The sequence below is a fragment of the Diabrotica virgifera genome, chromosome 2 (genome assembly GCF_917563875.1).
Source record: "Diabrotica virgifera virgifera chromosome 2, PGI_DIABVI_V3a".
In the NCBI taxonomy this organism is placed as follows: Eukaryota; Metazoa; Arthropoda; class Insecta; order Coleoptera; family Chrysomelidae; genus Diabrotica; species Diabrotica virgifera.
Window position 1 is genome coordinate 198386923 of NC_065444.1, and position 15314 is coordinate 198402236.

General features: G+C 32.1%; 1 protein-coding gene across 1 annotated transcript in view; it reads left to right on the forward strand.

Moving 5' to 3' along the window:
* LOC114328102 (27 kDa hemolymph protein) overlaps positions 1 to 15314 on the forward strand; it is a 129188-nt gene that overhangs the window by 86619 nt on the left and 27255 nt on the right. Inside the window, exon 3 of the mRNA XM_028276875.2 lies at positions 13139 to 13415. Coding sequence (XP_028132676.2) covers positions 13139 to 13415 — 277 coding nt within the window. The remainder of the gene's footprint in view (positions 1 to 13138; positions 13416 to 15314) is intronic.

A 15314-nucleotide genomic window follows, 5' to 3' on the forward strand; every position in this document is an offset into this window, starting at 1 on the left:
AAAAATAGGGTAATTAAATGTCTTATTTATAATATTTTTCTTTTAGTAGATGAGCCAAGGTTTAAAATAGCTTTTTTTTGAAATTTGGTCCGATTATTTGTTGCTTCGGGTATTGCAAAATAAAACTAAAATTTCGAGAATAAAAAATTTGCTATAACTTTTGCGAAAATGAATTTAGAACTTTCATATTGCACGAAAAGTTGAGTCAAACAGTCCATACAATGCACAAAAATTTTTAAGATGATGCGTCAATTAGTTTAAATTTTATTCAATTTGTTTATACTAAAGAGTTTTTTTCGCAATGTTATTGTTCAGAAAATAATAATGATAAAGCAATTCTGTGAAAACAAAATGAAAGAAGAATAGTCATATTTTCAATGCATTTAAAAAAAATCATTTAAAAGTCATTTTTATCACTCAGAAAACATTTTACTAAAATAGAGTCATTTTTGGCTTATAAACAATTTGAATAACTTTGTTAATATTAACTGTAGGCTAAAACTACAATGGAATTTGAAAAACTGCTATTTTTGTACGAATTTTCAAAGAAAAACTTTTCGCCTAGGTTAATTACGGTCAAAGTTAGCCACTTTTTTTAATTTAATTGACGGCTACTTTGTTTATAACAATTAAGCAACCTAACTAGAGCCATTTTGAAGTTGAAGATATATAGGTTATGTGTAAAAGTTTGAGTAAACTTTGAACCTCAACAGAGTGGTTAATAAAGCTTTAAAAATGGCGTCCGAACGGAATTAATTCGTGGTCGGTGGAGGGGAATTACTAAAATACGTGCACTCAAAAAATGAAACTGATTCTGCAAACATATGCTGCGATTAATATCGCTGGAACTTGTTGATGGATTTTGTCATAATTTTTAAATTTGTATGTACTCGTAGTCTCATAGAGTACGTTATGTACACACATCCCCACCTAACATTACAAAATGTTAGGGGGAACTCCCCTTATCACTCAGGGATATGAAATAGGGATATCAAAAAAATGTCAGAGGGCAACCTCCCTTATAACTTATGGGTATAAAAAATATATTAAAACCTCTTCAACGTCCTACAGGATAAGCGTGTAAAATTTTATAAAAATCGGCCAAGCCGTTTCGGAGTAGTATGGTAACTAACACTGTTACAGGAGAATTTGATGTATATAGAAGTAACTGCGAATTAAATAATAAAATTGGCTAACTTTGAACCTAATTAATCTAGTCAATATGTTTTTTTCTGAAAATTTGTATAAAAATACCAGCTTCTGAAATCCTAAAACAGCTTCACTCTATAGTCAATATTAACAAAGTTATTCAAATAATTTAGAAGCCAAAAAGACTCTATTTTACTAAACTTTTTTCGGAGTGATAAAAACGACTTTTTAATGATTTTTTTTAATACTTTAAAAATATAACTACATATTATTGTTGCATATGGTTTCCACAGAATTGCTATGTCATTATTATTTTCTGAACAATAACATTGCGAAAAAAAACTCTTTGCGATAAACAAATTGAATAAAATTTAAATTAATTGACAAATCGTCTTAAAAAAATTTGTGCATTATATGGAATGTTTGACTCAACTTTTCGTGCAATATGAAAGGCCATTTTCGCAAAAGTTATAGCACATTTTTTATTTTTGAAATTTTAGTCTTATTTTGCACTTTCCGAAACAAAAAAGGATCGGACCAAAATTAAAAAAGTGCCTTTTTAAACCTTGGCTCATCTACAAAAAAAAAAGAATATTATAAATAAGATATTTAATTACCCTATTTTTACCTGCAGCGATTTAAACGAAAAAACTGCCATTTTTGATCCTTATTTGTTAATAACTAAGTTTCTCGTCCGAATTGTGACGGGCATTTTTGTATTTATAATGTATTAGGTATTAGACGGAGAGGCAGCGCTGAAAAATCTATTTGAATTTACTAAAGCCAGATTTTTCACAGTTGATTACTGTGAGTGTGTAGAGAAACATACTGCGGTCGGTCAAGCGAAACGTAGAACAGGGGTTACTGAGAGGGTATCAAAGTTGCTTTCCTACGAAGGTAATTATTTCCATTTACTAAGGCTGAAAATCGGTACACACATTCTAAATTAAATATAAATAAAAGTTATTATAGTCGGTCAGCTGTATGACGGGACAGAGCCGGTCGGTCGGGCCCAATAGTCGATTGAGGAAATGAAGCATTTTGGCTCGCAATTTTTTCGTCCAGCATGGATTTACTTGAAATTTTTACAGAAGGTAGGAAATAGTCCAAGGATCATTTTCTATATCATGCCGCTATCATACGCTAAAACCTTGGGGGTGGTTGCCACCCCATCTCGGGGGTGGGAATTTTTTATTACATTTTAACCATGTAATTCGATGGAAAAAGTGATTCTAAGAAAAAAATGCTTTTTACATTTTCTTCGTAAAACTAATATTTTTCGAGTTATTCGCGCTTGAAAATAATAGTTTTTCGACGAAAAAATCGACTTTTTTAGAGGGTTTTTTGAGAATATCTCGAAAAATATGCTCAAAAAAACTGTAGATATCAAAATTGTATCTTTTAGTAACACAAACCAAATTCTTTTCCAATAATATCTTTAAGACCAATACAAACCGAGATACGGGATGTTAAAGGTTAGCTTTTTTCGTCAAATGCATAATTTGAAATATTCAAAGCCAAAAAAATGTTTTTCAAGTATACAATTAGACCTTTCAAAAAAAAATAATAAAAAGTTTCTAGCATGAAAATTCAGCGACTTATAATAAAAAAAATGTCGGTACCTGTTTTTCTCTACGAAAAAATCAGTGAAAACAACCCTCTAATTACCTTCCTAATTCAAAATTGGTCTTCACCTTTCTGTAGTTCCTTTTATATTTATATTATCAATACAAAATGCCTAATTTTGGAAAAATATTATATCTCATTGTGTACTGATTTTCAGCCTTAGTAAATGGATTTAATTACCTTCGTAGGAAAGCAACTTTGATACCCTCTCAGTAATGTGACCCCTCAAAAATGATTTTGTAGGATTTTTAAAGAGCTACAAGACTGTGTAAATTAAATTCCGTAAGATGCCTTAGTTTTTAATAGAGGCGGATTTAAAGGGCTCGAATAAGGGGGTGTTTGTTGGTAATTAGAGGTTTTAAACAGCTATATCTGGCTAACTGTTCACTGTAATGAAAATATATGCACAGGGTAATTTTAGTCATTAAAAAAGCTACAATTTAGTACTTTATAATTTTTTTTTCATATCTTCAGTATTTTCGGAGATATTTTGAAGTAAAAGGTAAAAAATACCAAATTGCAAAAAATCAATTTTTCTTTTAACTCCAATTTTTCCAAAATTAGTCATTTAAATAGGTCAAACTCCTTAAGTGTATTGATAATATAAATATAAAAGGAACTACAGAAAGGTGAAGACCAATTTTGAATTAGTAAGGTAGTTAGGGGGTTGTTTTCACTGATTTTTTCGTAGAGAAAAGCAGGTACCGACCTTTTTTTTGTAAGTCGCTTAATTTTCATGCTAGAATCGTTTTATTATTATTTTTTGAAAGGTCTAATTGTATACTTGAAAAAATATTATTTAAGTTTTCCTCGAAAAATGCAAATTTTTCCCATTATTTGGCTTTGAATATTTCAAATTATGCATTTGACGAAAAAAGCTAACCTTTAACATCCCGTATCTCGGTTTGTATTGGTAAAGATATTATAGGAAAAGAATTTGGTTGGTGTTACTAAAAGATACAATTTTGATATCTACAGTTTTTTTTATTAAATGCATATTTTTCGAGATATTCTCAAAAAACCCTCTAAAAAAGTCGATTTTTTCGTCGAAAAACTGTTATTTTCAAGCGCGAATAACTCGAAAAAAATTAGTTTTACGAAGAAAATGTAAAAAGCATTTTTTTCTTAGAATCACTTTTTCCATCGAATTACATGGTTAAAATGTAATAAAAAATTCCCACCCCCGAGATGGGGTGGCAACCACCCCCAAGGTTTTAGCTTATGATAGCGGCATGATATAGAAAATGATCCTTGGACTATTCCCTACCTTCTGTGAAAATTTCAAGTAAATCCATGCTGGACGAAAAAACTGCGAGCCAAAATGCTTCATTTTCTCAATCGACTATTGGGGCCGACCGACCGGCTCTGTCCCGTCATACAGCTGACCGACTATAATAACTTTTATTTATATTTAATTTAGAATGTGTGTACCGATTTTCAGCCTTAGTAAATGGAAATAATTACCTTCGTAGGAAAGCAACTTTGATACCCTCTCAGTAACCCCTGTTCTACGTTTCGCTTGACCGACCGCAGTATGTTTCTCTACACACTCACAGTAATCAACTGTGAAAAATCTAGCTTTAGTAAATTCAAATAGATTTTTCAGCGCTGCCTCTTGGTCTATATATAGTATCCAAAAAATCCATTTGCAACCTGGCTGCTCAAGTGTCCCGACAAAATCCTTATTTCTCTGGACTAATTTTCTCATCCAACACTTCTTTTTTCACTTTATTTTCGATTTTGCACAATCATAAACGCAATTATAATAGCTGTATAATTAAAATATTTTTACGCGCGATGAAGTCATACAGTGGGCTGCGTGTTGACTCTTTGCTAAAGTCACCAGCGAGTCTCCCATGCTGATCTCAAATGGACAACATCTTGAGACTAATCTCGAGATTTTATCTTGAGATAAATCTCGAGATTTTATCTTGAGTGGACAGTTAGTTTAACTTAATCGTCGTAGGACACTCTGTCTTTGATACCATATATCGCCGTTGCCTACGAAAAGTATAACTCCGAAAAATGCCGTTAAGAATAGAACTTTCAATGAACGCCGCGAAAAATATTATTTTCGATTATATGATTGCGACAATTATAATCCCTAATAAAGTGTTAACGAAAAAATTTATTTTTTGAGAAGTATCAGCAAAAAACATCATTTCTGTTTGTGGGTCCACGAAAATTATAATTACTAAAAAGTTCTAAGAAATAATTTTTTTCGTCGGTAGAAACAGAAAGGGAAATAATTGTTTTCGTCGACATCTATTATAAACTAAATCTTTTCATTATAAATATTTTGGGAGTTATAATCTTCGCGGGCACGCATATACAAAAAAATTGTATCGCCAACACTTATCAAAGAGTTATTATTTTCACTGGAAATGTATTAGGAATCACATTAATCATAGGTACCAGCGATATAACCTTATAACTATTACCTACAAGTTTGATGTTTTAAAACCTGGTATGATTTTAACAGATTTTAGTACATATTTATCAAATATCTATTGATAAGAGAAAAAACTGTTTAAATAGGGAATTAACTAACATATTCTGAGACAGACATTATTAAAATTAGTATGTATAATAATCCGTTTGGCTCGTTTTCTACAAATTAATCGTAATCTTGAATAAATAATATTTGTTGACTAATAGTTTTGATAGCGATTTCCCAAATCAATATCAATATCATTTTATATCAGTAGATAATTTTTGATTTAATTGGTGGGTGTTGCCTTCAAAATGTAATCTAACTTTTGATAGTAACGAAATATGGTATTTGTTTGTTTTCGTATAGTATTTTTACTACAAAAGCGATATTACGTAGGTCAAAATTTTTGACGTAAGAGAACTGTCAAAACATTAGAATGTGACTTTTCATTATTTCCATGTTTATTATAAACATGGCAATAATGAAAAGTCACATTCTAATGTTTTGACAGTTCTCTTACGTCAAAAATTTTGACCTACGTAATATCGCTTTTGTAGTAAAAATACTATATACAGGTAATATTCTTTAAAAAATATTTTTCTGTTAATAATATTTTTTTATTTTTCCCAGAATGTATTTTGTATTATAATGTATTGCAATTATTTTATATATTGCAATTTTATAATTTTTAATTTTTTTGTTCTACAAAATTATTTTAGTTTTGTAGTTGTATTCATCTGTTGATCTGTTATTATTTTATACAGCAGTCTGAGGTGCCCTAAGGCAGGTGTTCCCAAACTTTTAAGATAAAGGAAAACCCACCAAATACTTTTTATTTTATGTAACCCCATATCAAATTATTACAAATCAACGCCACTGTAATTTATGTAAGAAGAAACACTTTTACTAGAACTATATTCAAATTTAAACACTGTATTCTTAGCTTTAACTTTTAATGTGATGAATGAAATTATTATTTTACTGTTCTGTTAATAATTGATTTGTGTATGTTCGACAGTTATGCGCATATTTGGATAGAAACAACCAAACAGTATTAGGGCAGTCAATGAGGGTATGTGGCTCCGAATTCCATCCTACTATATCGATTTATGTGATATTTTCACAGTAAGTAGGGAATAGCCCAAGAAACAAAGTCTACCCTATGCCGATGTGTGCTTTTGTCTTGGGGGCGGTTCCCACCCCTTCTTGGGGGTGGAAAATTTTTTGCTTAAATAACTACGGAAGTTGCTAGAGAACCTAATACTAAGTAAAAACTGTTCTATAATTGTTTTTCGAAAATTAAATACTTTTTGAATTATTCCTGGTTGAAAATTGGCCATTTTCATTGAAACATAACACCTCTTCAAACGGTTTTTTGCGAATACCTTAAAAATTATGCATCTAACTAAAAAAACTATATTAAACATTTTTGTAGCTTATAAAATAACAAAGAGATTCTTTTCTTTATGAATCTTCTAGTTATAACACAAAAAGAGATATGGTAAGTGAAAAAAACTTGTTTTCTTGGTGCATGCTCAAATCAGTGTATTTAACTTGTAATAACAGAGAAACGGTCGATTTTAGGTGTATACTGCTGCCAATAACTTTTGTTGTTCTTGAAAAGACCTATAAATTAAGAAATATTAAATGTCGATTACATTTAAACTTACTTACTTAAGCCGCCCTCTTGTACCTTACGGTGTCGAGGTAAGTGGAGAAATCAAACGTCTCCATGCATTTCGGTCAGTAGCTAGTCTTTCTGATTCTCTCCACCCAATATTTCGTTTTACGCAAGCCTTTCCAATATTTGCGTTCCACGTTCTTGCTGGCCTGCCTCTTCGTCGTTTGTTATCAGATGCCGCTTTCCATACCCTCTTTACAGTTCTACCTTCACTCATTCTCGCCATATGTTCGAAACACGATAACTGTTTCGTTTCAAGTCTGTCTAAGGTCCTACCAACACCGCACCTTTCACGTATGTCTTCATTTCTTATACGATCACGTCTGGTCACCCCGGATACCGCACGTAAATATCGGTATATTGATACTTCTAGTTATAACACAAAAGGAGATATGGTAAGTGAAAAAAACTTGTTTTCTTGGTGCATGCTCAAATCAGTGTATTTAACTTGAAATAACAGAGAAGCGGTCGATTTTAGGTGTATACTGCCGCCAATAACTTTTGTTGTGCTTGAAAAGACCTATAAATTAAGCAATATTAAATGTCGATTACATTCAAACTATGCGAGATAAACTGTAAAAAATTTGATGAATAACGTATTTTAAGAAAAAAATGAGAAGTATATTTAACCCCCCATCCACAAAAATTTAAATGCATCGTTTTCCTTCTACAATACATTTTACTATAGTGTTCTTTTTATGTTCAAAAAGTTGGGCGGGTTTAACATGAATGGTTTTTGAAAAAAATAAATCAAATTATTGAACGCATTTTTAAATGTTCTTAAAAATCTTCCTAATTCTCCATGTAACTCGAAAATGATAAGAGGTGCCAAAAAAAAAGATGCCATACAAAAATGTAGGTTTCTTCTAGATTCTAGATAAACACTTTGATTTTATTTTTTATAACAGTATCTCTTATCATTTCAAGTTACATGGAGAAAAAGGAAGATTTTTAAGAAAATTTAAATATGCGCTCTATAATTTGATCTTATTTTTTCAAAAACCATTCATTTCAAGACCGCTCAACTTTTTGAACATAAAAATAACACTGTAGTAAAATGTATTGTAGAAGGAAAACGATGCATTTAAATTCTTGTGGATGAGGGGTTAAATATACTTCTCAATTTTTTTCTTAAAATTCGTTAGTCATCAATTTTTTGCAGCATTTCTCGCTTAGTTTGAATGTAATCGACATTTATTTAATATTGCATATTTGAAAGGACTTTTCAAGCACAATAAAAGGTATCGGTAGCATTATACACCTAAAATCGACCGTTTCTCTGTTATTTCAAGTTGAATACACTGATTTGAGCATGCACAAAAAAAAACAAACTCTTTTTACGTACCATATCTCTTTTTGTGTTATAACTAGAAGATTGAAGAAGGAACAAATCTCTTTGATTTTTTATGAGCTACAAAAATGTTTTATATATTTTTTTTAGTTAGATGCATTGTTTTTAAGGTATTCACAAAAAACCGTTTGAAAAGGTTTTATATTTCAATGAAAATGGCCAATTTTCAACCACGAATAACTCAAAAAGTATTGAGTTTTCGAAAAAAAATTATAGAATAGTTTTTGCTTAGAATTAGGTTCTCTAGCAACTTCCGTAGTTGTGTAACCAAAAAGTTTTCCACCCCCGAGAAGGGGTGGGAACCGAACCCAAGACAAAAGCACACATCGGCATAGGGTAGACTTTGAATAAGGAGATATTTTCATGCTATTCCTAAAATTTCATTAAAATCCGTGCAGTAGGATAGAATTCGGAGGTAATAACCTGTTCTTGCTCTCATTGACTGCCCTAATAAGAAACATGGCAGGTTACGAAATGGTCAGACAATTTAATTACTTAGGCTCTGACATCACTAACAGTGGAGGGTGCGAAAACGAGATCCGTTGGCGTATCACAATGCCCAGATCAGCAACCTCACAGCCAAATTCACAAAAATATGGAACAACATTGAAATTACAAAAATCGTAAAATTACGCCTTATTTGATATTAAAATTTTCTATTGCCACATAGGCTTCAGAAACATGGACTCTCAAAAAAGCCGATTCGAAGCCTATAATAGCATTTGAAATGTGGGTCTACCGTAGAGCGTTGGGCAAGTCGCATAAATAATTCAATACTATAAGATCAACTATAGACTCACCAAAACTATTAACCAAAATGTACTTAGATATTTTGGACATCAAACTAGAAGATCAGTTATGGAACAAATGATAGTTGAAGGCAACTTAACGAGCAAAAGATCTAGAGAAAGGATAAAGGGCATGACTGGTTACTCATTCTCTGAAACAAAACAATACGCTCTGGAGAGATTAGGTACCGCTTTCTTAGCATAAAGGCGTGTTGACATTACTAGTGAATAACGAACGTGGCTCACGTTTCCGAAATTTGCCCGTGCTATTGTTAGATATTTTATTATCTATTTTCAAACTCGAGCAGTACATTTGTATTTATGCAATGCATAGATACAAATGTACTGCTCGAGTTTGAAAATAGATAATAAAATATCCAACAATGGCACGGGCAAAATACGTAATCGTGAGCCACGTTCGTTATTCACTAGTAATGTCAACCCGGCTTTAAGGCGGGTTGACATTACTAGTGAATAACGAACGTGGCTCACGCTTACGTATTTTGCTCGTGCTATTGTTAGATATTCTATTATCTATTTTCAAACTCGAGTAGTACATTTGTATCTATTCATTGCATAAATACAAATGTACTGCTCGAGTTTAAAAATAGATAATAGAATATCTAACAATAGCACGGGCAAAATACGTAAGCGTGAGCCACGTTCGTCATTCACTAGTAATGTCAACCCGCCTTTAAAGATATTAAAATCTACTAGCCACGTTTTAATTTCTTCTGTCCCGAATAAAAGCAATACTACATACAACAGTCTATGCCAAAACATACAATCAATGTCAGGTCAACATCATGTTGCCAATGTTACAGTAAAAACAATTAAAGGCGCGTAGCCTACTTGAAACATTAGAGTAAGCGCAATATGATAATATGAACTTTAGCCCAGTTGGGATAGCATTAGGACCTTGCATTAGGAGCTGCCCCAAATTTTATTTTGTCAATCTTTAGAGAGGGTCAATAGTAGTTTAAATTTAAAATCTCGACTAAATTCCACCGTTGCGTTAGCAGCCATCTTGATTTTAAACGAGAACCGTTTTTGACCAATATCTCCGCCATTTTCGACTTTTCGATAAAAAGTGTCGACACTGAAATTGTTGAAAATACGATTTTTCTATAATTTCGTTTATTATAATTTTTTTCGTGCGGTCGATATTTTCCGAGTTATGGGGGGAAATAGTGACAGTTAGAGCATAATTATTGAATTTTTGAATTATATCGTTTATTATTAGTTTTACAACAGACATGTACCTATACAAAAATGAAGAGAATTAAATTTTGTACAATTTTGATCTCTTCAATTTTTTTGATAAAATCAATATTTAAGATAGTACGCATGAGGTAAAGGTGCGAGGGTAAGACATGATTGATTTTATAGCAATTGTTTTTGTTCAATATCTCCGCCATTTTCAACTTTTCGACAAAAAGTGTACGGACTAAAATAGTTACAATTACGATTTACTACAATTTTTCGAGAAAACCAGTGACGGGCCTACGAGGGGGGTGGCGGGGAATGGGGAGATTGTCCTCAACAGGGTCCAAAATTTAAAAAAATTGTTGGAATACCTAGAAAAATATATTAGCTGACATGAAACTTAAAATATCGACAGACAAGTTTAACCAATAAAACCCGCTAGTTGATAAAATAAAGTGAACTTAATGCATATAAGTTATTATTTATGTCTTTTATGTACTTAGTTTGGTTGGTGTTTCATTGGAAGTTTCAAAAATTGTATAAAATATTATTCTCTTTATTTTTGTTTATGTACAATTATGTCGTGAATTAATAATTAATGAGACAATTCAATAATTATGCTTCCCCTCCGGTTCCACTATTTTCCCCCTTAATTCGGAAAATATTGATCGGATAAAAAAATTGTACAATAAAATATGTAGAAAATTGCATTTCCAAAAATCTTATTTCCTACCGTTTTTGTCGAAAAGTTGAAAATGGCGGAGATATTAAGCAATAACGGTTCTCCTTTAAAATCAATATGGCGGCTAAGTTGAAAATGACATAGATATTAAACAAAAACAATTGTTATAAAATCAATCAGGTCTTACGCTCGCGCAATTACCGCATACGTACTTACTAACTTAAATATTAATTTTAGCAAAAAAATGAAAGAGATCAAAATTGTGTAGAATTTAATTCTCTCTATTTTTTATAGGTACATTTTGGTCGTAAAACTAATAATAAACGAGATAATTTAATAATTATGCTCCAACCGTCACTATTTTCCGCCATAACTCGGAAAACATCGACCGCACGAAAAAATTGTAATAATAGAAATTATAGAAAATGTCATTTTCAACAATTTTGGTTGGTATACTTTTTGTCAAAAAGTTGAAAATGGCGGAGATATTGAGCCACAGCGGTTCTCGTTTAAAATCGAGATGGCGAACGCAACAGCGGAATTCAGTCGAGATTTTACTACTATTGACCCTCCTCTAAAGATCAGAAAAATAAAATTTGGGGCAGCTCCTAATGCAAGGTTAGACCTGTTATTCGTCTAACCCGACTGGACTACTTTAATACCGGTAAGATTGCCATACAATATCTTCAATGTGTTCAGTATGGAAGAAAATTCAGGATAAAAACTTCCTGTTAGGAGTGTTAGGTCAGTTGCTAAACCGTATCCATTCTTTCCAAAATTAAAAAAAATAAATAAAAAACATATTACAAAAATTAGATAATTCATTTCTAGGCATATCCATTTTCCCAACTAGTGATTGTATTTTATATCACATTTTCTGTTCAGCCTTTGTCCTTTCTCACTCTCTCTTCTATGGTGCTACAGCCCAAGTCATGCCATGGCCACACCCAGCATCCACCTCCAAGATATAATATGTCCATGGCTGCTCTCCTCCAGTTATACATCCTCAATATCTCTATTCTACTTAAAAAAATAAATAGCTTTTACTTAACTACTCAATAAATACATGGAAACTATTACCATTGTTTATCTACACATAGTTAGACAAGGGTAATGTCAGAGTTATTTGACTTTTTTTTTGCCGTGAGGTGGCGGTCTCTAGGAATTAATTTCGAAAACGATTACCACAAATTTAATTGTATGCAGATTTCTACTCGGAGCAGATTTCTACTATGTGATTTTTTTTCTATCTCTGAGCATGTCTAATACAACCTTGTACAAGGATGCCAGATTGTGAAGAAAATATAAGACTTAAATAAAACACTTATTGAGATTACTATTGCATTCGTTTTGTGACAGATTGATAATTTGACAATTTCGAGCAAATGTTTTAAATTGTTTTTTATAGTTTAAGATTTGCTAAATCTAAATTGGCCAGTAATCTATTTAAATGATTTAAAATGATTTAAATGCTGCCATAAAATTTTCTTTGAAAAATACTTATTTGTGTACCAGACAATTAATTTGTTTATTGATTTGTTATAAAAGGAAAAGGATTGAATATTTAATTAAAATATACTCGATTATTTTTGAATTAAATTAATTGACGCAAAAACAAGAATGTATGTAGTTTATTTAACTCAAAATACATGTTAGTGCTGTATAATAATAATAATAATAATAGTCTCCCGTTAAAATTCCTCGGTAATGTCGTTCTTTCTACTGCACTTTTTGGATGGTGTTTTCTATGTCCGTTTTTGTAAAGGTCTCCCGTTTTATACCGCTGACGCGGCTTTGGGAATATAGCAGAATAATCTGCCATCTGTAGGGCCTACGGTATACAAGGAAGGTAACAGGGCCAGTGCTACGCTTCAACCGATTATTATTACACCTGGTTTTATCCAAGGTACTCATTTCATTTAGGCTGACTACCGCCTGAGCCATCCGGGCCGCTATTTAACTGCTGTCAGAGTGCCGCTATTTACAAAAATGTTTATTTTCTTTCTCTCTCTCTCTCTCTCTCTCTCTTTCTCTCTCTCTCTCTCTCTCCCTCTCTATCATAGGTATTTTTTGGGTCTTACTCGTTTTTTGCGGTTTGGTTGCAACCCATAAGGTCTAGTGGTCTAGTTATACAATGCTATTACGTATATTGGAAGGCCAAAAGTTCCCATTTCTTATAATAAAAGGTTATGTAACGCATTAATGTATTTGTTTATTTTAGGAAGAACAAGAAAACGCTCGTATTTGCATAGAAAAATACGTTAATTTTACAACCATAGAAGAGGAACTGGAAGAGAAGAAAAAGACAGGTTCTATGGATGAAGTATTCTCAAAATACTGTAAGAAATGGCCAGATATTAAGGGATGTTTCGATAAGGCCGTTTCTATTTCAAGATCGTGTATGGATAAAAAAGAAGAAGACGCCTTTAATAGAACGCTGGATATTATAAACGATTTGCAAGAATTTATGTGTTACAAGGATGGAGATAGATTAGCCAGTAAGTATTATACATTTATCGTAATCCATTAGCATCTAAAAATATGGACTATATACTCAGAAGTTTTCCTTCCTTGTCGCCTATTAGATGCCTCTCTTTGCTCCTGTAAAATTTTTGTCCTTTTGAATACTGTTCTTTAATTCATTTTTCTTTTTGGCAGAAATTTCTAATGTTCTTGTTGATATAGTGTTGCTCAATATCTTCGAGCTTTTTACTCATGTGTTCCTGCTTTATAGTCCTGTCGCCAGGGGGGGTACAACGGCCTCCTTTATTCAGATGGACTTACCCAAGTTTTTTCATGTATTTTGACCCGTAGAATACGAATTTTTTGGGTAACAGTTGATCCGGATGTCGATAAGATTGTTATTGACCAAGAACTTGAGGAATTACATAACAGAGATTTTTCGCAAAACAAAACATTTTTTTGTATTTTTTGGGTCATTCTAAGTAAAAAATTTTCAGTTTTCGAGATAAACGCGGTTGAACTTTCAAAAAATCGAAAAACTGCAATATTTAAACCCGAATAACTTTTGATTAAAAAATAAAATAGCAATTCTGCGTAGCGCCTTTGAAAGTTCAAGTCAAATTATATCGGTTTTGATTATTTGCATTGCTAAAAATGTATTGTGTTATTGTTAAACAAAGCTACAAACACCTAGTGCGTGAGTGATGTTTTCTATGATTTCTCATTTAAAATCGAACGAGTAGGTAGAATAGGTACTAGTGCAATCGAGGCTATTTCTACGTAGCATGCGTTAAAACGCATGTAAAGGCACGGGAAACACTATGTGTTTATAGCTTTGTTAAACAATAAAAAAATAAATTTTTAGCAATGCAAATAATTAAAACCGATATAATTTGACTTAAACTTTCAAATGCGGTAAGCAGACTGGCTATTTTATTTTTTAATCAAAAGTTATTCGGGTTCAAAAATTGCAATTTTTCGATTTTTTGAAAGTTCTACCGCGGTTATCTCGAAAACTAGCCATTGTAGAAACATGTTTTGCTTAGAATGACCCAAAAAATACCAAAAAATGTTTTGTTTTGCGAGAGATCGCGGTTATGTAATTCCTCAAGTTCTTGGTCAATAACAATCTTATCGACATCCGGATCAACTGTTACCCAAAAAATTCGTATTCTACGGGTCAAAATACATACATGAAAAAAACTTGGGTAAGTCCATCTGAATAAAGGAGGCCGTTGTACCCCCCTGGCGACAGGACTATTATATATCTACACATTCCTTTTGTGTTTCTTCTCTCTTCTTCATATTTTTTTCTATTTTTTTTTTCACTTGGTTCATCTATCATTTTTTGCCGTGCCTGATTCCTTTTCTCCTGTCGCCTATTAGATGCCCCTCTTTGCTCCTGTAAAATTTTTGTCCTTTTGAATACTGTCCTTTAATTCATTTTTCTTCTTGGTAGAAATTTCTAATGTTCTTGTTGATATAGTGTTGCTCAATATCTTCGAGCTTTTTACTCATGTGTTCCTTCGTTATATGTCTACACATTCCTTTTGTGTTCCTTCTCTCTTCTTAATATTTTTTTCTATTTTCTTCACTTGGTTCATCTATCATTTTTTGCCGTGCCTGATTCCTTTTCTCTAAACTTTTTCTACAGGCATCATCGAACCATTCTTTTTCCTGTTTTTTTCTTACTTGTCCCTTTGATTCCTTCAAAGATTCCTGCATTTCTGTCCACTCCGTTTCTATATTATCAGGGTACTACTTACCTCTAAGCTTGTCCGTAATTTCTGCTTCAAAGCTCTTTGCAATGTCCTGGTTGTTCAATTTTGCAATATCGTATTTTTTTCGACTTTCCAATTGACCTCTCGGTTTCGGCATACTTTCTCTTATTTTTGCTATCAATAATACAGTGATGAGGGCGCTAATAACCGGCA